We start from the raw sequence: 20,878 nt of genomic DNA, 5'->3' as shown, positions 1-20,878 counted from the left end.
GGTGGGGGTTCTATATATACAAATTTTGGCAAACAAAGAAGAGGCTACGTGTGATGTATGCGTCATGGAGGTGCTGTCAAGGGACAACACAAGAACAACGCATTGCATCCTGCAGAAGGCTTGATTTCCTGCAATTTTAGATATTGATTCTTTTCTTTCAAGCGGGGAAAAATCAATTGCAGAACTGGGCATGATTCAAGACAAAGAGCCCCATCGTCACATTGGATGCATAAATGACAAACGTGCAAATAAAAAAGAGGGACCCAGGATCTCATTATACTTTCATTTTTCTCTTTAATGTGTGTTACAATGTTGTTGTTTACATGAGAATGATTTATTGCGTTGTTGAGTGTGTGAGTGTGAGTGAAAGAAGAAACGAGGTGTTGTGTAGGGTGGGGTGGGTGGGGGGGAATAGAGTATACTGAAAGTAGTATTATGCTGTAACGGATGCAAAAAAAAAAGAGTGAGAGTGAGAGTGTATTAAGATGATATCATGGCGCCCGACTCATCCCACTCAAAACCACGCATGATTTCATTCATTCCAATGATACCAGGATCCATCATGCCAGGTTCGTACCAGTCGGTCGAGGGGTCGGCGGGCTCATTGTCTTTGGTAATTTCATTCTTGCTGCCAAGTAATCCACGATCAAGCGCCAAACTAAATGTTTCATCCTTGTATCCTTCTTTGAAAGGAGAGGCGTCAAATGCATAAGCACAATGAGGCCCTTCCCGCATGACGTCCAATGCGATCTTTTCCGGTGCATCATCAGGTGTCTTTTGGGCAAGAATAGAAGCAACATCCTTGAGCACATCATTGGCATACATCATCGTGTTGACCACTTTGTTTTCTGCATTCATGCCAGGACGTTGTTGTTGCTGTTGTGATGGTGTCGTTGATAATTGTGGACGACTTGTAGTAGGTGTCGTTGCTATATGACTCGCCATCGGTGTACTCACAGCAGCAACAGTGGTAGCAGTAGGAGTGGTAGTAAGCGTAGTGGGTGTGGTGGCTACAGTAGCAGGCGTAGTAGTAGAAGTCGTTGCTGCAATTGTAGCGGGTGTAGTCATGGGCGTTGTTGCTGGTCTACTTGCTGCAGCAGCCATGGATGGAGTGGATGCTGGTGGTGGTGCTGGTGCAGGTGTTGCAGCAGCATTCGTAGCAGGTGTGGATGCAGCTGCAGGTGTCATTGCTGGTGATGAACGTATCGATGTCACTGAAGGTGTACGTTGTTGTGATGGAGGTGGCACAGGTGTTTGTTGTTGCTGTGGCGTTTCGGTTGTCGTGGCAACATTTTGTTGTTGTTGTTGTTGCTGCTGCTGCTGTTGCATTTCCAATTGCCTTCTAGCAGCATTGACAGCCATATCCAACATTTTACGAAGATAATCAATGCTTTGTGGATTCAATGACAATGCCTTCTTTTCAGCTTGAGTAAGAACCCAACTCCATTGCAAAGCTTGTTCTGGTAATACTCGCAACAATTCAGCAGGGAATCCTCTAGCAAGGGCAGCTTGTTGTAACTCTTGTGGTGAAACATTGTTGGTAGCAATTGGACCACCACCACCACCACCACCACCACCCAAAGCAGGCGGTGCTTGACCTGTTTGAAGCATAGTAGCCGGTGATGATGATGCTGATACTGCTTGTGCTGCTGCTGGTGAGGGTGCAGATGATACACCTGCTTCTTGGGGTTGTTGTTGTTGTTGATTAGCTGCTGCACGTTGCTTTTTGGATGGTGGCAATTTCAAATCGATACTAGCACGTTTGATACCCATTGCATTGGATGTGGGTACTTGTTCAGCAGCCATTTGTTGAGGAGATTGTGACATTGAAACAGGTGGACGTACGGCTTGTTGCTGTTGAGGCATAGGGGATGGCACGTGTTGTTGTTGTCCTTGTTGTGGAGGTGCCTGTGTGGCTGATGGTGGTTGTGGCTGTGGGGCTTGAGGCATTTGTGATACTGTAGCTGCAGCTGTAGTAGGAGGTTGTGATCCCATAGCTGGAGGCTGTGATACACCAGGTTGTTGCTGTTGTTGTTGCATGCCACCCATCTGTGGACCCGAGACATTGAGACGCACCCAATTAAAGTATCGTGACAATTGATCCCTCAAGAGATTAAGCTGATCCAAGGTCACAATGTATGTTTGTTGTGGCAAAAGCTTAAATTGCTCCTCGTAAAGATGCTTCATGAGAATAAGTCGTCGAGTCGCCTCCACATTGCTGGTCATTTGTAGAAACACTGGCAATAATTCACCCAGCCTATCGAACATTTGCTTCATTCGCAGCATATTCTCATTGATATCATTCTTTTCTTGCTGGCTCAAATTTTCAACAGGTCTAGCACGAGCTATTAAAACATGGATTATTAGCATCATCATCACCCTAATTCCAATTGCTGCTGCTATAATACTTACCACGACCATTTCGAACCGTTTCATCCAATTGACGCACCAATTCAGCAGCACCACCACGTTGTTGTATCATCATCATCAACCTTTGATTATTAGCTTGTCGTTGTTGTGGAGAAGCATTCGTGTTTTGAAGCATGGCGGCTGCATTTTGGGGCATTCCTGGTTGCTGAGGAGGTTGCTGCTGTTGTTGTTGTTGCTGAGGTTGCTGTGGGGGTCTTGGTGATGGTTGTTGTGGTTGACCTTGACCTTGACCTTGACCTCCTTGTTGTTGCTGCTGCTGTTGCTGTTGCTGTTGTTGTTGCCTCAACAATTGTTGTCTATGCTGCTGCTGAATTTGTTGGATCAACAATTCTTGTTGTGACATTTGCCCTTGTTGTTGTGGCTGTTGCTGTTGTTGTTGTGGTTGCCCTTGCTGTTGTTGTGGCTGTGCCTGAGGCTGATGAGGTGGACGTGACACTTGTTGTTGAGCAGTAAGATTATTGGCAAGCATAGCAGCTGATACACCAGGCATAGAAGCTTGATTGAGAGCAGCAGCGGCACCAGCAGGATATGAAGCAGCAGCTTGTAAGGATGCAGCTGTAACACCAGATCTGAAATTGGGACTTTGTTGCATCATCCCAGGTCGAATTTGTTGCATATTCATATTCATCAACATACTTGCAGCATTGGGTTGTTGTGAAGTGCCTTGAGATGGTTGTGATTGTGCTGGTTGCTGTGTTGTTGGTTGTTGTTGACCACCTTGTTGAGATCGTTGTTGATTTTGAAAAGCCAATTGTCGAGCAAGAAACATTTGCATTTGTTGTGGTGATAATGACATGGCTGCAGGTTGGTTAACACCATTAAGCGCACCACCAAGACTTTGTAACATGTTCAATGATATTTGCTGCTGCTGATTGCCTCCTCCTCCACCACCATTACCACCCGCTTGACTAGTAACACCCTGTTGCTGAGCAGCTGCCAAAGCCGCCCTTTGTAATGCTAATAATTGTGCTTGTTGTTGTGGATTTTGTAATTGGGGTTGACCTTGTTGTTGAGGCTGCTGCTGTTGTTGTTGCTGTGGTTGCTGTTGTTGTGGTTGACCTTGTTGTTGTTGTTGTTGAGGCTGTTGTATGGGCACCCCTTGTTGTTGAAGAGGTCTTTGCATCATACCCGGTTGAAACATGTTTGGACGTATTTGGTTCTGCCCCGCTGCCATTTGTTGGTTCATATTTAAAGGTGATGCGAAATTTTGTTGTTGCTGCTGCTGTCGTTGTTGCTGTTGTTGTTGTTGACTGGCAGGAGTGGCCTGATGGGGCGACGCGTTCTGCTGTTGTTGTGCAACAAGCGGAGACATTTGCTGCTGCATGGCGAGATTGCCAATATTAAGTGGCAGCTGACCGTCATGGATCATGTTGGCAAGATTGGATGGACCACCAGCACCACCGGCTGACGCAGCAGCGGCCGCAGCAGCAGCAGCAGCAGCAGCAGCATTACCACCAGCACCACCTTGATTCGCCATCAAATCTCGTAGACTGGATCGAATGTGATGAATCTTCTTGGCATAAGCAAGGATGTATTGATTCTATAAAAAGAAGAGAATTGAATACATACATCCATACACACACACACACATGCCTCGGGGAAAAATCCCTCCTCATCCTCCATCCTTTTTCCCCCACACACGCACACCATTTATACTCTTTTCTTTACCTTGTTGATACTGTTCTGGTATAACGTTTGCTCAAAGTTCCTTGCTGCAGTATAAATGTCATTCTCTGATGTGTTTGGCGATAACAGTGTCAAAGCTTGTGCCCTGATCAATATCAATCGCTCTCCTATTAGCCTTTCTTGATCCCATACACTTTGTGATGCATGATAGACACTTACAGTTGCGTTACAAAGCTATTGCGGTCACTTGCAGGCAATTCATCACGCCAGTGGGGGTTGGCAATGTTGTTCTGCATTCCCATGTTGAGTTGCTGCTGCTGCCCATTGGGCAAGTTGGGGTTTTGTTGATTCATCAAGCTTGATTAGCACGGAGGCGAGAATTCAACGGCAAATAGAGAGATATGAACGAGACACAATGAGGAGAAAAGAAGGTGGAGCGTATGAGTGAGGGTGTATGGGTGGGTGGGTGGGTGAATAAGGTGGGTTGGAAGAAGAAAGGAGATACGTCGAGATTGGAGAATCCCTCGTTCTCCCTGCCAACCGTTTTCATTGCGGACTTTTTCTCTCTTTTGCCTCTCTCTCTCTCTCTCTCTCTCTCTTACTTGCTCTCTCACTATTATCTATTTACATGATAATTGGGACATTATTAACTTTTTATTCAACAAATAGCAATGCGAAAATGTTTCATGATGTACAAATGAGGAGGATGGGGGAATTGTGAGTATAGGATATGAGAGTGATATACGTGAGAATCTTTTTTCTTCTTTTCACGCTTGGCTACTACTAGGTGGTGATCGATGTAATGATGATGATGATGATGATGGTAAGGGTAATGGTAAGGGTGCAGGTTTCTGAATCACAATAATCCCAATGTATACATTTCCTTGACGTTTGATATCCACTTCATCCATACGCACCACATACAAAAAATCAGGTAGCTGCTGATACTCTGAAAGTGGCATCAAATAAAAGTCCTTTACGCTGGTCATGTTGTGGCCAATGACACCCAAACGTCGCCTGGAATCAAGGTATTCCTTCAAAGTGTCCGCTTCATGTCCATTGTCGGTCGTTGCTTGAGTGGGTTCAAAGAGCACCAATACGATCTCATGTCTTGCTGCAGGTGTATGTTGTATTTTGGTCACATAGTCATCAACAACATCCACGTGAATGCGTCCTTCAACCCATAATGTAGGCGACAAAACATGACTCCATTCGCTCATACTCAATTTCCTTCCTCCAATTTGACGCGCTGTTGCCTGGAACCTGATCCTTCGCGATAATTCAACATAACCAGTCCAGACAGCAACTTCTCTTTTCTCGAGGTCTGCGGGTGATACACGACGTGCTGGCTTCATAGCAGGTTGAATACTGGTTGATTTCTTCGCCAAGATTCCCTTTTTCTTGATGGTAGCCTCGTCGTTTGGTGCCTTGATATCCTTGGTATCATCCCACTTTCGCTTGCTCTTGTTGTTGATGTATCCCTTGTTGTGGTTACTACTTGCAATGCCTTGCTCATGTCCCTTCTCCTTTTTCTTCTCCTCGTTGGTGGTGGTGATGTTGGTTGTGGTTGCAGCATCTGTCCCAAAAAGATTCTCAATCATAGCATCAAGCTCCTGCTTGGTTCGTCGTCCAGGAATCACAGGCGAGCATGGAATGTCTTCTTGAGAACTTGAATCATCATCAGAGGTGACGCTTTCAGGGCTATCCATAATAGTGGGGTAGGGTGCGAAATGCACAGTCTTTGACATTGGTTGTAGATTGTTGGGGTCAAGAATCGAGGTAGGACGTGTGGGGAATGAGGACGTTCGAAGAGTGTTGGTAAACATAGTTTATGGAAAGAAAGACAAAGAAGCAAAAATAAGGCAGGTGATAATAAAGTGGTTATTTCTTTGTTCTTGGAGGTGCAGCAGCAGAGTGTGTGAAGGGAACAAAAAAAGAGCGATCAATGCAAGAGACTTGCATTTAAGTTGATCCAGCGGGAGGAATAATTGGGCGTAAAATAATGGCGCCGACAACGTGTATTCTATGTACCGAGGATGAATGCTAGAGATGAAACTCACACCATCACCCTTCCCCACACAACACTCCATTACACAACACATATTTTACCAAAGTATGAGTGTTATCTCCCCTGTGTATGCACCTTGTTTTTTATCCCTGATGGATGCCGATGCACCACGCATTCATTTACACAAATCAAGACAACCCGCTTCGCTATTATCTTGGTTCTACAAGGTTTCTTTAAAAGGAGTTAGCTGAAGTTCAGGACGTCTGTACTACTTGTTGATGTTGTGGGCGTCAATTTTTGTATTTTTGTATTACGAAATGATGTTCAGGACATCAACCACTACCTTTGTAAGCTTAGGGTGATGTTCAGGACTTCACCCATTCCTTGTTTGTCCAGGACATCTTTTGTATTACAGCGAGCAACGGCTTTACTTGCAGACAATGTTCGAGCCTGTATGGTATCAATGATCATAAAGCATCATCACGTCTTTGTCGCTCTGGCTGATTTAGCTTGTCTTCTTCCATAATGGGTGTGATGTTGACATACCTCGCTTCATAGCAAAGGAAAAAGGAGTATGTATGTACTTTTTATCTTCATATGAACATTCCCGTCAAGTATACAATCGACGCAAGAGCCACTCACTCATCCACGAACAATGCACATCATTGCTTTTGTACCTATCAAAATCGCGTGCATTGTTTATTATTGGTCCACATTTTGACAGGCACACAATGACACGCATATCAAACATGGGGAAAAGCTAAACCTGAAGGCATAATGAGCCCCATAATGAGCCCCATGGTTTATTGTATTTGAGTATCCATGGAAATGATGGTATCCATGGAAATGATGACGACGGTATCCATGATCACTTTAGAGGACAACGGAGTTACATTGGGATAGGTGGTGATGATGATGAGTGATGGGTGGGTGGGTTGTTGGGTCTAGCGAGAACGATTGACGTCACCCTCACGGCTGAGAGGGAACTTGGCTGGTCAATTGGGGGCAGGTGCTATTACACCCCCTTGCGAAGTTTTTTCTTATCCTTCAACTTGTATTGATTCCGAAATGGCTGGATCCTACGTTATTGCTGGCAAGGCTGTTCCCAACCACGTGGTAAGTACTCTTTGGTAATCACGCAAAGAAGCAACCCTTGTCCATTGACACGACGACCTCCTGTAAAGATTTCCATGGGCTTTCTCGGTGGCTACGCTGCCATTGCTGGTTACTTCATCATGAAGCCCAAGGCTCCTCAACCCGCCACTCCCCCAATCAAGGCCAGCTCTGCTGACGAGGAGGCTTTCATTCGCGAGTTCTTGAAGTCTGCCGAAGAAAAGAACTAGATTTGATATTATCTACATACACACACACGATCAATAACAACAAACGACCGACTCCCTGTCAACCGCTTTTGTCCTGTTGTATATTCACTTCGACCTTTTTCTTTTGTTTTTGATCATGATGGATATATATGTGTATATACGTGAATGTGAGGAAGGAGAAAAGGAGGATTTATAGGTGAAAGCTAATCATGACACAATCAAGACAAAAAGTACACTTTGGTTTATTCATTTTGTCTTGGGGTAAAGAAGAGAGAAACAGGAGATGGGAAAGAAAAGAGCGGGAGTGTTTGATGAAGCTATGTTTGGATATGGATATGGGAGAGAAACGAAGAGATTATTACAAAATTGGATCCAAGGGGAACAACTTCGATTTGGGACACTTCTTCAAGGGTTCCCAGGTGATATCCACGACGCCGAGATCAAGATCACCCTTGGGAGCTATCATTTTAAATGCTCCAGCAGTCAAATCGATATGAGTCTCTACATTCATGAAAAGCGCACGTCAATACAAGAAGATTTCGTTATATATAGCTTGAATGGCCCCTTACTCAATTCACAAGCAGCGCACTTATCGACGATGCGAACGATAACAGAGAGGTGCTTGTCCTTCTTGTTAGTGATCTTTACGCACTGGTAGCATTGTTCAAGGCCCTTCATGGCCTATTATCATATCATGGGATCATATTAATACTCATTGTGTGGGGTGATTGTATTCATTGTGCCCGACAGACATACCATAGCACCAATCATATCAGTGTTCTTTGCATGGAAAGGGTCCAATCCATCTCGACCATAGCAAGCAGCATTTTTCAAGTCTTGGCCAGTGTACCTGAAAAATCTAGGTGAGCTACGTGTAATACAAGACTATTTTATAGTCAATTGAATTTACCAGGTGATTTCATCACGCTTATTCGTGCTGCTCAAAGTCGCATTGCCGAAGGTGCCAATCTTTGCAGTACCATGGCGTTTGTCGAGCGCATAGACAGTGTTGGAGGTGGTAATACAAATCGCAACAAGAGCAAAAAGCAAGCCAATGCTAAAGAGTTTCTTCATCTTTTTTCTAGTGGTGGTGGTAGTAGATGTTGTAGTAGTAGTAGAGTAATGAGTGGAAGGGGGTAGTTTAAGAAGAAAGAAAGAGTGAGAGTGAGAGAAAGAGAGAGTAACAAGAGCAATTAGATTGCGGGCGTGGATAAGATGTTAGGAAAGGATGAAAAGAAAGGAATGGGAAAATAAGGAAAAGGGGGGGGGATGAGTTCAAGATATCAGTAACCAAGAAAAGAGGTACCAACCAAAGCGAGATCAAAGACTTTCAAGAAAGTGAAGCTGACTTTCCATCCAAGTCTAGGACCACGAGAGATAAAAAGCGACCTACCTATTCCTGGTACTTGAACGTGGTGAGCATTATTTTAGTGTGTGTTTTCTAATGAGCGGTGTATCCATTTGTGCGGCGTGTCGTTTGTCATATTAGCTTTCTTCTTGTGGGGCTATATGCCTGTGTGTTCTTTATTCACTCTCTCATTTCTCTCCTTTCATTATCGGCTCCCTCATTTCCATCGCCCACCCAGCATAACCCTTTAAATGGTATAATGCGCCGATCCCAAATCTTGAGTAACCAAGCAAATCCCTTCACCGATTATATGACAAAATGACATCAAGGGGGACAAGGTGTGAAAAACTTCCTTTTCTGAATAGGCATTATTTTCGTTATGATACAAAAGAACTGTACATGGAAAAAAGGAGGAGGAGGAGATGGAGGATTGATGATTATGGATCAATGATAGGCATCCGCTTACGGCCATGGGTTGTCATGCCCTGAGTTTGCTTTGTATCAATATGAGACACACCGACTTCATCGCAACGAGAGAGCGCAAGGCTTAATCGTACAGCCATCCTATATTCAAAGTCGTACTTGTTGCATGAAAGCGCCAGCTGCCATAGCTTGCGACTCTTTTTAACGTTGCCTAAGCCCCAACTCGTAACGCCCGCCTCTGTGTGCAGGGACATAGTCGCATTAGTATCTCGTTCCCCACTAGTACCGAAATTGCATGCATATGGCACTTACCCCAGTAAGCAAATGGCACCACCCATGTTTCATGTTTAATATAATCCTTGTGATCCATGACCCAGTTCAAATGAGGAATACCTTCGGTGTATCTTTCGAGTGCGTTAAGAATGGATGCTTTGGTTAAGAGCAAGATGGCACGTTGATCATAATAATCGGGAGGTGTGGATGTTGGCACCAGTTCCTTGAGACGGATATTGTATTCCATTTTCTCACGTTCGTAAACCAATTCCAAAGTGTGCTGCACCAAATCCAAGCACTTTTCCAAAGCCTCAGGTTCCATTTGCTCAAAGGCATTCCATACAAGGAGTATCTCCAATCCAGGAAGACTGAAATCCATATCTTGATACCCACTCTTTTGGAAAAATTCCACGCGGCGATGGACGTGCGCATCAATATAGGTCTTGCGATGTTGTTGCTCCTTGGCCAGTTCAGGGACTTGGGCAAAGGCTAGGATACATTCGGTTCTTTGACCCAGCATCTCGTAACACGCACCAGCAAAGTACCGGGAAAATGCAGGAGACCAATACTTTTCATGGCTAAGCTTATCAAAATAAACAGCAGCACCTTCCCAATCCAGTTGCAACGCAAGGTTGAAACCTGTCTCATAGTCCGCCATCTGTCGCATCGCCGTCTCCGCCCATTCACCTCGACTTGACTCGACTGCAAATGCAAAGGATTGTGTTGATAAGGGAAGATTACGAGCCACACGTGCAATCCGTGCCGCATAAAACAGGAAAAAGCATGAGCTGGGATGATGCTTTTGAGCATCCAGTAAACATTCAATAGCAGGCCCCATCATTTCCTTTGCGTACAGCTGCGGTGTAAAGGATGTCAGGATGGTATAATAGGAAAGTAGCCTATAAAATATATAGGGTTAGGTCTTGATCCAATAAATAGATGAACATGAACAACTCACGTAAGCGATGCAAGGGGAGCACGAATACCACGGCCTTCCAGACACAATTTGAGTAACGCAAAACCAAGTTGCTTATCACTTTGCCATCCAAGCGTCGAGAACACCTTGAGTACCTTGGCTGGCATGGAGGAAAGTAAAAGATGCACGGCACCAATACCAAATTGAATGGCTGATACAGTATCACGGTCCATGTGCTTGGTGTATTCTTGTCCCATACGCTTGTATTCTTGCCATACAACACTGTAGCTGCTATAAGCTAAATGCAAATGCATCATTAGGATTGTACCTTATAACCTTTAAGATTCGATGTATACCTCGTCTCAAATTAAGACCACATTTCAAGTAGTTCACGACACTCTCTTGTGATAGCTGGATGATGGCCATCAATAAGCAACTCTCGGCTTTGATCACGTGCGCGCGTAAAATCCCATTTGGCAAAAAGATGGGAGCCTCTCGTGGTTGACCTGGGCTGTTGGTGCGTATAACAGGTGCAGGACTGGATGGGAGCCCTGATTTGTTGTTGCTAGCCAAGAATGTCGAAAAGTATTGTGTAACGGCTTCCTTCAATGGCTTTCGGAAACACATGTTGTCAATTTGAGCTTTGGCAATGGTGTACGACGTGGCAAGCGCCGTCATGGCTGTCTCAATGTCATCCTCCTGATAGGTCTTTTCCAACAATCAGCCATCCGCTGTCAACATGATAAATAGTGTCTATTGCTTACCATCATTGCTATAGGAAAAAAATGATACTATGAGTTGAATTGCTCTCTCAAAAACATCCACCATCAACTTACCTTTGATAAACGCCATTGATCCCAAACCAAGTGCATACAATGGATCACTAAATATTCATTGTCAGAGAGATCTAGGCCCGTGAAATTCATTGTTATACTTACATGCTGGCCTTTGATTGGAATATAGCTTTGGCTTTCATAAACTTGTTATCAAAGAGATATTGCATGCCTTCCCTCACTGGTTCATCTATGGGGCCACATGTTAATCATTATTCAATCCATCCTACAAAGTATGTATATACATACCTGCTTCTTCTTGATCTCGAGGAGTAAGCGTGTTGATAGGAACGCATTTGGGATCAATGGTAGGGATAGAGATAACGTTGTCTCTGAACATGTCAAGGTCGATAGGATCTTCGACAGGATGTTCATACTCGAGACTACGAGCAGCAGCACGATCCATCTCGGTAGGTTGCTCTCCAATAATTTCTCTGGCCGAGTCTTCCATGACAGGCAAAATGGCACCCAAATGATCCTCCTTCTTTTCTGTACCCTCCTTTTTGTTGTTGTCGTTGTTGCCATGGTAATCATTACCATCATCATCTGCAATGCTGGTGTTGCGTGTGGGTTGGCTCACTTCATCGGATGTCTTTGTATCAAAGAGGCCATTATCGGTCACTGGTGAATCGGTATCACCACGTGGTGCTGGTGCCAACTCAATGCTTTCAGGGCGATCATGTTGATGATGATGATGATGATGCTCCTCTTCTCTTTTGGTATCAAGATCTTCCAAATCCTGAAGCACATCCACCGTTGATTTTTCCACATGATGCTCATTCTCAATGGTGTCATTGTTGTAATAAGGCGTGTTGGCATACTCAGTCGACCTTTGTTCTTTTTCATCATCTCGAAAAGCAAGCTCAGCTTCTTGTACTTCTTGCATAAAGCCATCCATTGACATTGCATTCGAATCCGATTTCCATGGCTCCTCCTTTTGATCATCATGCGTAACATCTTTGTCGACTTGGGATGTAGTAGCATCTTGTGTTGCTTCCTTGGTGATCTCTTTTACAGGTTGAGCTGCTTCCTCGTTGTTGCTCTCTTTTACAGGTTGAGTCGTTTCCTTGGCGACGACCTCGTTGATAGGTTGCGTAGTCTCCATGGTGACCTCTTTGGTAGGCTGCGTAGTCTCCTCTTTGATAGGCTTTGCAGCGTCATCATGTGTCGTTGTTGCAGTGTGATCCAATGATGTTGATTCATGATGGACGTTGTTGTTGGTGGAGGATAATGAGACGGGTTGTTGTTGAGTTGTTGTTGTTGGTGGAGTGGAGATAGCATGGTAGTGATTTTCAGCAATTCCAAGCGATTCGATTTCATTATCCCGATCGTCCTCATTTTCTAAACCTTGTAGTGCTGGGAGAATCACATTCATGGGACTCTTGGCACCATGATCCGTTTGTTGTGGTTCCTCAAAGGTGGGCACATCATCAAAGTAGTCATCATCATCATACGCATCTTCAAACACCTCACTTGCAGAATCAAGACCAGCAATCGATGATTTACGTGAACCAGCACGAGGTGTTGATGCTTGATCATCATCGTCATCTTCTTCCGACGGTGGTGGTGGTTGAAGATCCTCCTTCTTTTTGGTGTCACCATTCATGGTCTTACAAACATGTAAGTGAGTTGTTTCTATTCACAGAACTATATATCAACTCACACACCACATACCTTTTTCGTATCCTCGATGGGTTGTTGTTGTTGTTGTTGTTGTCCTTTGGATGGTTCCTGAACATTATCATTGGTTGCTGTTGGAGCTGCTGCTGGTGGTGGTGGCGGCGGCGTCGACTCCACTTGAGCAGTAGTAGTATCCGTTAACGACGACGAAGAGGACACTCCCTCATTGGACAAGGTGGACGACGCAATGGTGTTGACAGACTTTCGAGATTCCTGTGAATGAGCTGACGCTGTTGAACCTGGACGACTTGGCGATTTGGGTTTGATGGCGATGCCTTTCCATGCTGTCTTTCTCGGGGTGTTGGCATTCTTTGCAGTATCCGACTTGCCCTTTGCCATGGTGATGACTGGAGAACAACAAACGATTCAAACGAGTGTAAAGCGGAACAAGACAAGGGAAAAGAGAAAAAAGGAGAATGGAACGAGGAGTTGTATACAAGTGACAAAGAGAGCGAGCGAGAGAGAGAGAGAGACTACTGAGTAAAGATCTAATGGCATGGATGAAGTAGCCCATTCGATATGATTTGTCTACTTTGTGTGGTACAAGTACATGCTTAATATGGACATTGATTTGTTGTGTACCTGGCCTTTTGGTATCATCATCGGCTATATAGATCACATCCCTTTCCATCATTTCATCAAGCCCTTTTTTTCATAAAACCCACCCGAGAATGCCTTTCTCCTTACTTGAAACGTGCCTGAGATTCATGCAATTAGTGCAAATTGAAAACATTTCCTCTACTCAGCTAATTACATCTCGACGATCGTCACAAGATCGATTCTGCTATACACTACTTTTTGTATCATCATAACACAGGGAGGCGCTCTTTTGTTATAAACATACCCCGTTCCTCTTGATGCTTATTCACCCCTCAAGTAATCATGGATCATGAAAGCGTCTACTTGAAAGAGATTGGGTGACTTTATCAACATGAACTCGATATCCCACCTCGCGTATCCATGGATACGCCCTCTATTGAAAATGGGAACTTGCAATCATCTGTGCTTGAATCACTCGCATGAATGAGTTGGTGGGTGTCAACAATAACAGCTTTATCTCAAAAAGTCACATTTCACTACTCTACCACACTACTACCTATTTCTCCTCCCCTCCTCTATGAAAGCCGCGACCGCATTTCAAGGCGTCAAGCCCTCCATTGTCAAAGAGGCACGATCAGCGGTACGTGTATATATCCATTGTACCATGCTTGCATTGCGATTGACCCGGCAACCATTGTAGACATTGGACTTGTATAGAAGCCTTTTGAAAGCAGCAGCACAATTCCCTGAATCGCACCAACGCTACTTTTTACGTGAAACAGTGCGTGAGCGTTTCCGTTTTCATCGGCATGAGACGTCTCGACCACGTGTATTAAGGTGTTTGCAAGAAGGGAGCAAGGTAGATAATGCGTGGTAGTGTATACAACTAGCAGCTAAAATTGGCCTTGCGTATTAGGCACTCGAGATCATGTGGGATGCAAAAAGCAACGCTGTTTATATGGAACGCATTGACGCATTGGCTACTGCAAAAGCAGGTCCTTTAAAACACGTGGTTGGAAAGGTAAATAAAAGACCATGTTCTTTGTGTATGTAGGTATTCATTGTCTCTCTTTCTTTTACAGTTACGAAGGATACCTGACGTAAGTAATCATCACAATAGGCAAGTATGGATTACTCATTGTACTATAGCTCAACAAGCGTGCATCTGCAGCACTCGACATTCGATCATCATCGTCAAGGAAACGGGACCCCAATGCTCGGATGGCGGCACCTGAACATCTTTGCAAATTGGCACGCATCACACAACCTGCACCTTATCAACCACCCAGTCAACCCACCAAAACGCCAAAGTTCACCAAAAGAAAGCCGTATATGGTATCCATCAGGACACATGATGCCAATGGGATTCCATTTATACGAGTGCGTGGATGGCGTCAACCTGTACAAACATCGATGATGATCAAGACCAGAGTCAAGAAGCTTCAGCAATGGATGGACAAGATACATGAATTGCAAGATCTCAGGCGTATGATTCGAAGTGAACGCATCTTTTATACTAGTCTTGGGATCCATGAAGACTTTAAGGAATATGGTACGTTTTGCTCTCTACTTACAAGATACATCATCCCCTTTTTAATCAGTGCATGTGTGACATTTTTAGAATACCACATGACAGAAGCAGAGAGATATTATTCCCAATTGCGTTCCAGAATCCAAGGCAACGGCAATGATGACCACGCTACTCTGAGGGAAGAATAGAAGGATGGCTACCTTCCATATCAAGGGTTTTCCGCCCGTGGAGACAGCAGTAGCAGCAGCAGCTGTGATGGTGGTGGTTGTAGTAGGGGTTTTCGTGTCGGGTGATTTTTACATTGTCCGAAAATACAGGCGGCATGAATTTGTTTCTTTTCTTCTTTTTCTCTCTTTGCTTTCTCTCTGTTGTCTCTTTATTTCTCTACACAACATGGTTATCCGCCGTGTCTCTGAAGCTGTCCCAGTGGCTGATCCCATTGGTGGTTCTCCCAAGCAAAATGCTTACATGCAAGGCATTACTGAACAATTCACCATCTCTGATGATTATTTGCAAAAGATATGTGATCACTTCATTGAGGAAATGAACAAAGGTCTCAATACGGAGGGACATACATTGGCCATGATTCCATCTTACGTTGAAGGACGGCTTACAGGTATGTATAAAAAAAAGTGATTACCCGAATGAAACTCATTTGCTATTATGATAGGTCAAGAAAAGGGTCACTTTTTGGCGCTTGACTTGGGTGGCACGAATCTTCGAGTGGTATTGGTGACGCTGGAAGGAGAAGGCAAATACACAACCAAGTATTCCAAATCTCGTGTGACAGAAGATTTAAAGACTGGGCCCATGCGTGCTCTTTGTGGTAAGTCAAAAAAAAAGTTGCATGGTGTGTTTGTTTATTTGACTGATCCACGTGCCCTCCTATCAGATTACATTGCTGAATGCGTGGATGACTTTTTGACACAAGAGGGCTTGACCAATTCGGAATATACATTGTACCTTGGCTACACCTTTTCATTCCCTGTGCTTCAATCCAAGGTGAGGAGGAGTGGAGAAATACACATCATCTCCCATGTATACTCAACATGTATGAAAATAGATCAATCGTGGGATTTTGAAATCATGGACCAAAGGATTCAATTGTTCGGGAGCCGTGGGCAAGGATCCAGTGATGTTATTACAAGATGCCCTTTTGAGGAAGAACGTACCCGTCAAAGTGTCTGCTTTGGTGAATGACACGGTTGGCACGTTACTCTCCCATGCGTATCGGAACCCTAATACAAGCATCGGCATGATTCTTGGGACTGGATCGAATGGAGCGTATATTGAAAAGATGAGCAAGATTGGCAAATGGAAAGGTGGCAAGACGACAAGTGATGAAATGATTATCAACATGGAATCGGGAGCATTTGACAACGAACGTATGGTGCTTCCAGTGACACCATTTGACAACAAAGTGGATCGACAATCCATCAATCCCAACAGCCAAATCTTTGAAAAGATGATATCGGGCATGTATCTTGGAGAGATCGCACGCAATGTATTATTGGATATGATGGATCGCGAGATTATCTTTGGCCCTATTGACAACCGTTTCGATTGCAAGGCATGGAGCAAAGAAATATCAGGTCACTATGCGTTTGAAACGTCGTACATGTCCGAGATTGAAAAGGATCCCACAGCTGACTTGAGCCAAACCAAAAACGTGCTTGATCTCAACTTCAACATGCGAGATGTATCGACGGTGGAATGCAAAATGATTAAACGTGTATGCGAATTGGTGGGAACAAGAGCAGCCCATTTAGCAGCAGCATCGATTGCAGCCATTGTCAAGCATTGTGGTGTCACGGAACAAGAGGGCACAGACGTGGGCATCGATGGATCGCTGTTTGAATTTTACCCTTCATTCGAGGATCGGATCTATGAAGCATTGACCAAACTACTCCCAGAGTACAAGGATGTGCGTAAAACAGTACGATTGGGTCTGGCCAAGGATGGAAGCGGTGTAGGTGCCGCCCTGACAGCATGCGTAGCAGCAGCCATGGAACAACGCCAATCTGGTACCATTGCCTAATCATCGTTGGAAAACATTGTTCAAATATGGAAATTCCCCCCTTTGCCTGAAAATAGATCGCCCACACACCGTATCATATACACACACACACACACACACACACTGCCTCTGATATAGTCAAATGTCAATCAATAAATGGCAAGAGCAAAACAACAATCCTGTATTGAACAATAAAGAACAATTGTCTGCTTGCTAGGGTGGCGATTGTTGTTCCCTCTTTCTTTATTCTTTCTCCATCGCAACAACAAAGACATGCACAAATCGCTTTGTCTCATTCTCTTTATGCTATTGGCAACCATTGTTCCTATTCAAGGCTACATGGTGGTCAAACCTACTCCCACATCGCCTGACAACATTAGGATGGCAGCATTATCAACAGCAGCACCTACTGAATCACCCCAGCGAAAATTGATCAAACGTAACAACGTCCAAAAAACATTGAGCTATATCCAAGATCAAGCCGAAGCATGCAATAGCGAAGATGATGAACCCATTGATAAGAACGTTGATGAGAAAATCCGCCAGCTATGGCAAACGGTAACCGTGTACTGTGGCAACAATCAAGTCAAGACCGTCACCAAAACCAAAACAGCAACTGCTACCGCTACCGAGACGGTGTACTCGGATGATGATGACGATGACAATGAAGAATATGAATGTGATGATCAATGCTGGAGTGATTACTTATGGCGTAAGTGTTGCTATTGTCAATCATCAAAAATGGAAACACCCCGATCTAATTCTTCCTCCCCATTGCAGATACCTACGGCTATGGCATTTCAGTAGCCCAAGGCTTTACTGGTATTGCTTGCATCATTATTGGTCTTTATTTCATGGTCTTTGGTTTTCGTTACTTTCGCCCAACATTGGGTCTCGTTGGATTTGTCTTTTTTGGTAAGTGAAATCTTGCCAGGAACCGGTGTAGGATGATGATGGTGCTCACATGATTTATGCAGCTGTCATGACATGGATCGGCCTCGTAAACAATGAACCCATAACAGGTTATCCACACAATGAGATCGTCTACATTTGCGTCAGCATTGGTTTGGGTATACTTGGTGGTATTTTATTCATGTTCTTTTATCCTATTGGCTTGTACTTTGTGGGAGGTAGGTCTTGTTTTATGAATACAAAGGCAACAAATCCATACTCATGATGCTTTACTTTTTAGCGTTGGGTGGTTTCTTTCTTTCAGTCTATATCATGTCATGGCGAGAAAATCTTGTCATACAAATCGTAAGCATAACCTTTTTATATATACCACGCAATGATAGATCTAACTCTATTTTATTTCATAGAAAGTGGCACGTATTTGTTTTATCATTGGTATGGGGGTTATCATGATCATCCTCGTGGTGCTTGTAGAAAGCTATGCGATTGTGTTTGCAACGTCATTCACGGGTGCCTACTTGTTCATCCTCGGACTTGACTTTTTCGTACACACGGGCTTCATCAATGCCATGCTCTTGATCTTTGATGCCAATCCCAATCACTATAACGTTTATATCATGAACCGACCGGTGATTGTCATGCTGGCCTTTGTGGCAGTCCTCACTCTATTTTCAGCTGGATGGCAATATTATTGGAACTTTATCAAGAACAAGCGCTTCTTTGGAATCAATGTCGTACCAGAAAAGGCTGCGTAACCAACAAGCGTGCCAATTTGTGTTACCCATTCCTCCCTTTTGCATATCATAACCGAGAACCCTCCTTGCATACTATTCCCCTTTTTCTTTAATCATACTACTTTTTGCTTTTCATATGAATAACCAACAAAAAAAAGAAGAAGAAAAAAATGATGCCATGACTTTTTACAATGAATTGTGTTTGTGTGTGTGTGGTACTATGTGTTGATATCTTAGGAAGCGGCAGCAGAGAATCTGTGAATATCGGCCTCGTTGCTATTGGCAGCAGCAGTGGAGATGTCAAAGATTTGACCAGGATCAGCATAGATGTATTCTCGAGGAACAGCGGAGAAGGCGGCCTTCATGCCGAGAATGAAGCTGGTGTCCTTGTACATGTGATAAATATTGGAATTGCGGACAATGGTAAAGAGTTGATGCAAAAGCTGGTATCCCTTTTGGCGTACTTCAGGAATTTCAGAGCCAAGCAAGTAGCGATGAACATGAGAAGCAACCAACAAGGTGCGTAAGGAAGGATAGCAATAGCAATCGAAAAAGTCAGGATCTTCGGACCAGCGTTCCATGACATCCACCATCAATTTGCCATGTTCCAAGCAACGAATAAAAGGTAATTGAATGACATCTCCCGGTTTGGGCAAAAAGACTTGGTATAAAAAGAGCCATGCGCCATGCCATTCGACCAAGAAATGGTATCTTAAACGACGCATCCATACTTCGACAAGGGAACGGTGGCACACGGGATGTTTGCGAGAGTGCTTATTAGGCTCATCACGGAAGCACTCATACCCCGAACAAGTTTCAAGTGTGATATCCTCGAGGTGGCATTCGCTTGTGATCCATTTTGGCAATTCATGATAGAGACCCCACATTTCATCCTCGAGTGCTTTCACTTGAGCACCATCGATCGAGGGAGCATTAGTGTTGTAGCATCCTTTCCAAATAAGACGAATGTTCTCAGCAAGACGACAACGAAAGTAAATGTATTCCTCCTTGAGCTTCTCCACCATTTGCAAGCACTGCTCGGAAGGACGTTGCTTGTGGACGTGCATATAAGGTGCGCATAACACGTGTTCTTGCATTTGCATGTTGTGCGAACCAGCGTCGGCTGTGAAAATAGCCCAGAACAAGTGTCGTAGTAAATTTTGTTGCCATACCGACATATTTCCATAGTGGGCATGGAGCATGTCGATCATGATCGCCATCTGTTGCCGGGACATGGCACATTGCTGCAAATAGCCGTTCTCTGCTTCGTACAACATGATGTTGAATGTAGCATGTAAGGACATGATATCGATGCCATTGGCGACTCGTGCATCCCGTAATTGTTTGGTGTGGTAATAAAAGGCGTGCGATATGATCTCGTGGTTGTCGACTTTCATGGCATGGAGATTCACACAGTGCGTAAACATGAGACATAACACAGAGCTCAGCAGCAAGTCATATTCGCCATTCTGGTCAAAGTGAGGAGAAATGAAATCTGGGAGTGCTGAGAAGGAGTAACAATCATTGTAGAGAGCAATCATCATCTCCACTTCTTCGGTAGACACCATCGCTCGCACAAGATCAATCGACAAGTACTCGGTATCAGCAAGCATCTTGGGCACAGGGGGAATCGTCTCTTGAGGCAAAATACCCATCAGGTTGAGGATGCGCCCATTACGACCAAAGATGCCTTTGAACACCTTATCTTGCACACGCCATTCAGGTTGTCCTGGCACAGATACATTGATAAGCCAACTCGCAGTATAGCGGCGCATGTGATGATGCATATCAGCTTCAAGACGGATATTACGCACAAGGTTGCGCTTGGTGTTCGCTAACACCACTTGGGATTGCCAATCTTGCACCGCATTCTGCTCCACGTAGTTCTTGAGTACTTCAAACTTGCCCCTCGTCTCATACAAGAGTCGCTCAAGAATAGCAGCTTGCTCGTCTCGGCTCATGTCGCTATATGGAAACTCCTTGGCATACAAGCAACGTCGATTGTTCTCCAAACAGTTACGACAAGGATGTCCTTTGTCACATTGCTTTCGAGACGACCGACAACTATATAGAAAAAAAGGTGTGTCAACATGAATGGACGATCCCCAATGGAAGACGATCTCTCTTTTCCCACCCCCATTACTTTATACAAGTTTCAACTTGACGACGACGTTTATGGGGAGGTGACCTGGTGGACATGATGAGCGAGTGGAAAAAGAGGTGGGGTGTGTGTCCAAAAGAGCAGAGGAAAAAAGGGAAGGAGAGCTTGTATCACCTAACAAGAT

General features: G+C 44.3%; 9 protein-coding genes across 9 annotated transcripts; 4 read left to right on the top strand and 5 right to left on the bottom strand.

Moving 5' to 3' along the window:
* Window positions 1–480: 480 nt before the first annotated feature.
* On the bottom strand, window positions 481–4,409 carry O0I10_004072 (uncharacterized protein; the record flags this gene model as incomplete). Its single annotated transcript, XM_058484137.1, has 4 exons — window positions 481–2,345; window positions 2,413–3,970; window positions 4,099–4,201; window positions 4,276–4,409. 4 exons carry the CDS (start codon window positions 4,407–4,409, stop codon window positions 481–483), a joined length of 3,660 nt encoding a protein of 1,219 aa, XP_058345125.1.
* Window positions 4,410–4,823: 414 nt separating this feature from the next.
* On the bottom strand, window positions 4,824–5,882 carry O0I10_004071 (uncharacterized protein; the record flags this gene model as incomplete). The annotated part of the gene is made up of 1 exon (XM_058484136.1): window positions 4,824–5,882. The coding sequence occupies one exon, from the start codon at window positions 5,880–5,882 to the stop codon at window positions 4,824–4,826; it is 1,059 nt and encodes a 352-aa protein (XP_058345124.1).
* Window positions 5,883–7,132: 1,250 nt separating this feature from the next.
* O0I10_004070 (uncharacterized protein) lies at window positions 7,133–7,407 on the top strand (the record flags this gene model as incomplete). Its single annotated transcript, XM_058484135.1, has 2 exons — window positions 7,133–7,180; window positions 7,249–7,407. The coding sequence occupies 2 exons, from the start codon at window positions 7,133–7,135 to the stop codon at window positions 7,405–7,407; spliced, it is 207 nt and encodes a 68-aa protein (XP_058345123.1).
* Window positions 7,408–7,744: 337 nt separating this feature from the next.
* On the bottom strand, window positions 7,745–8,460 carry O0I10_004069 (uncharacterized protein; the record flags this gene model as incomplete). Its single annotated transcript, XM_058484134.1, has 4 exons — window positions 7,745–7,887; window positions 7,956–8,067; window positions 8,143–8,236; window positions 8,297–8,460. 4 exons carry the CDS (start codon window positions 8,458–8,460, stop codon window positions 7,745–7,747), a joined length of 513 nt encoding a protein of 170 aa, XP_058345122.1.
* A 711-nt stretch (window positions 8,461–9,171) lies between these two features.
* Window positions 9,172–13,198, bottom strand: O0I10_004068 (uncharacterized protein; the record flags this gene model as incomplete). The annotated part of the gene is made up of 9 exons (XM_058484133.1): window positions 9,172–9,395; window positions 9,470–10,329; window positions 10,389–10,644; window positions 10,703–11,054; window positions 11,111–11,118; window positions 11,183–11,229; window positions 11,285–11,369; window positions 11,429–12,788; window positions 12,854–13,198. The coding sequence occupies 9 exons, from the start codon at window positions 13,196–13,198 to the stop codon at window positions 9,172–9,174; spliced, it is 3,537 nt and encodes a 1,178-aa protein (XP_058345121.1).
* Window positions 13,199–13,976: 778 nt separating this feature from the next.
* Window positions 13,977–15,118, top strand: O0I10_004067 (uncharacterized protein; the record flags this gene model as incomplete). The annotated part of the gene is made up of 6 exons (XM_058484132.1): window positions 13,977–14,039; window positions 14,100–14,258; window positions 14,316–14,420; window positions 14,482–14,499; window positions 14,549–14,951; window positions 15,021–15,118. The coding sequence occupies 6 exons, from the start codon at window positions 13,977–13,979 to the stop codon at window positions 15,116–15,118; spliced, it is 846 nt and encodes a 281-aa protein (XP_058345120.1).
* Window positions 15,119–15,323: 205 nt separating this feature from the next.
* Window positions 15,324–16,968, top strand: O0I10_004066 (uncharacterized protein; the record flags this gene model as incomplete). Its single annotated transcript, XM_058484131.1, has 4 exons — window positions 15,324–15,546; window positions 15,601–15,756; window positions 15,823–15,932; window positions 15,994–16,968. 4 exons carry the CDS (start codon window positions 15,324–15,326, stop codon window positions 16,966–16,968), a joined length of 1,464 nt encoding a protein of 487 aa, XP_058345119.1.
* A 252-nt stretch (window positions 16,969–17,220) lies between these two features.
* On the top strand, window positions 17,221–18,614 carry O0I10_004065 (uncharacterized protein; the record flags this gene model as incomplete). Its single annotated transcript, XM_058484130.1, has 5 exons — window positions 17,221–17,659; window positions 17,728–17,862; window positions 17,925–18,077; window positions 18,140–18,204; window positions 18,267–18,614. 5 exons carry the CDS (start codon window positions 17,221–17,223, stop codon window positions 18,612–18,614), a joined length of 1,140 nt encoding a protein of 379 aa, XP_058345118.1.
* Window positions 18,615–18,826: 212 nt separating this feature from the next.
* O0I10_004064 (uncharacterized protein) lies at window positions 18,827–20,792 on the bottom strand (the record flags this gene model as incomplete). The annotated part of the gene is made up of 2 exons (XM_058484129.1): window positions 18,827–20,657; window positions 20,737–20,792. 2 exons carry the CDS (start codon window positions 20,790–20,792, stop codon window positions 18,827–18,829), a joined length of 1,887 nt encoding a protein of 628 aa, XP_058345117.1.
* Between the last annotated feature and the right edge of the window lie 86 nt (window positions 20,793–20,878).

Source organism: Lichtheimia ornata (genome assembly GCF_029851405.1).
Source record: "Lichtheimia ornata isolate CBS 291.66 chromosome Unknown scaffold00014, whole genome shotgun sequence".
Taxonomy (NCBI): domain Eukaryota; kingdom Fungi; phylum Mucoromycota; class Mucoromycetes; order Mucorales; family Lichtheimiaceae; genus Lichtheimia; species Lichtheimia ornata.
This window is presented reverse-complemented; position numbering and strand designations above follow the sequence as displayed.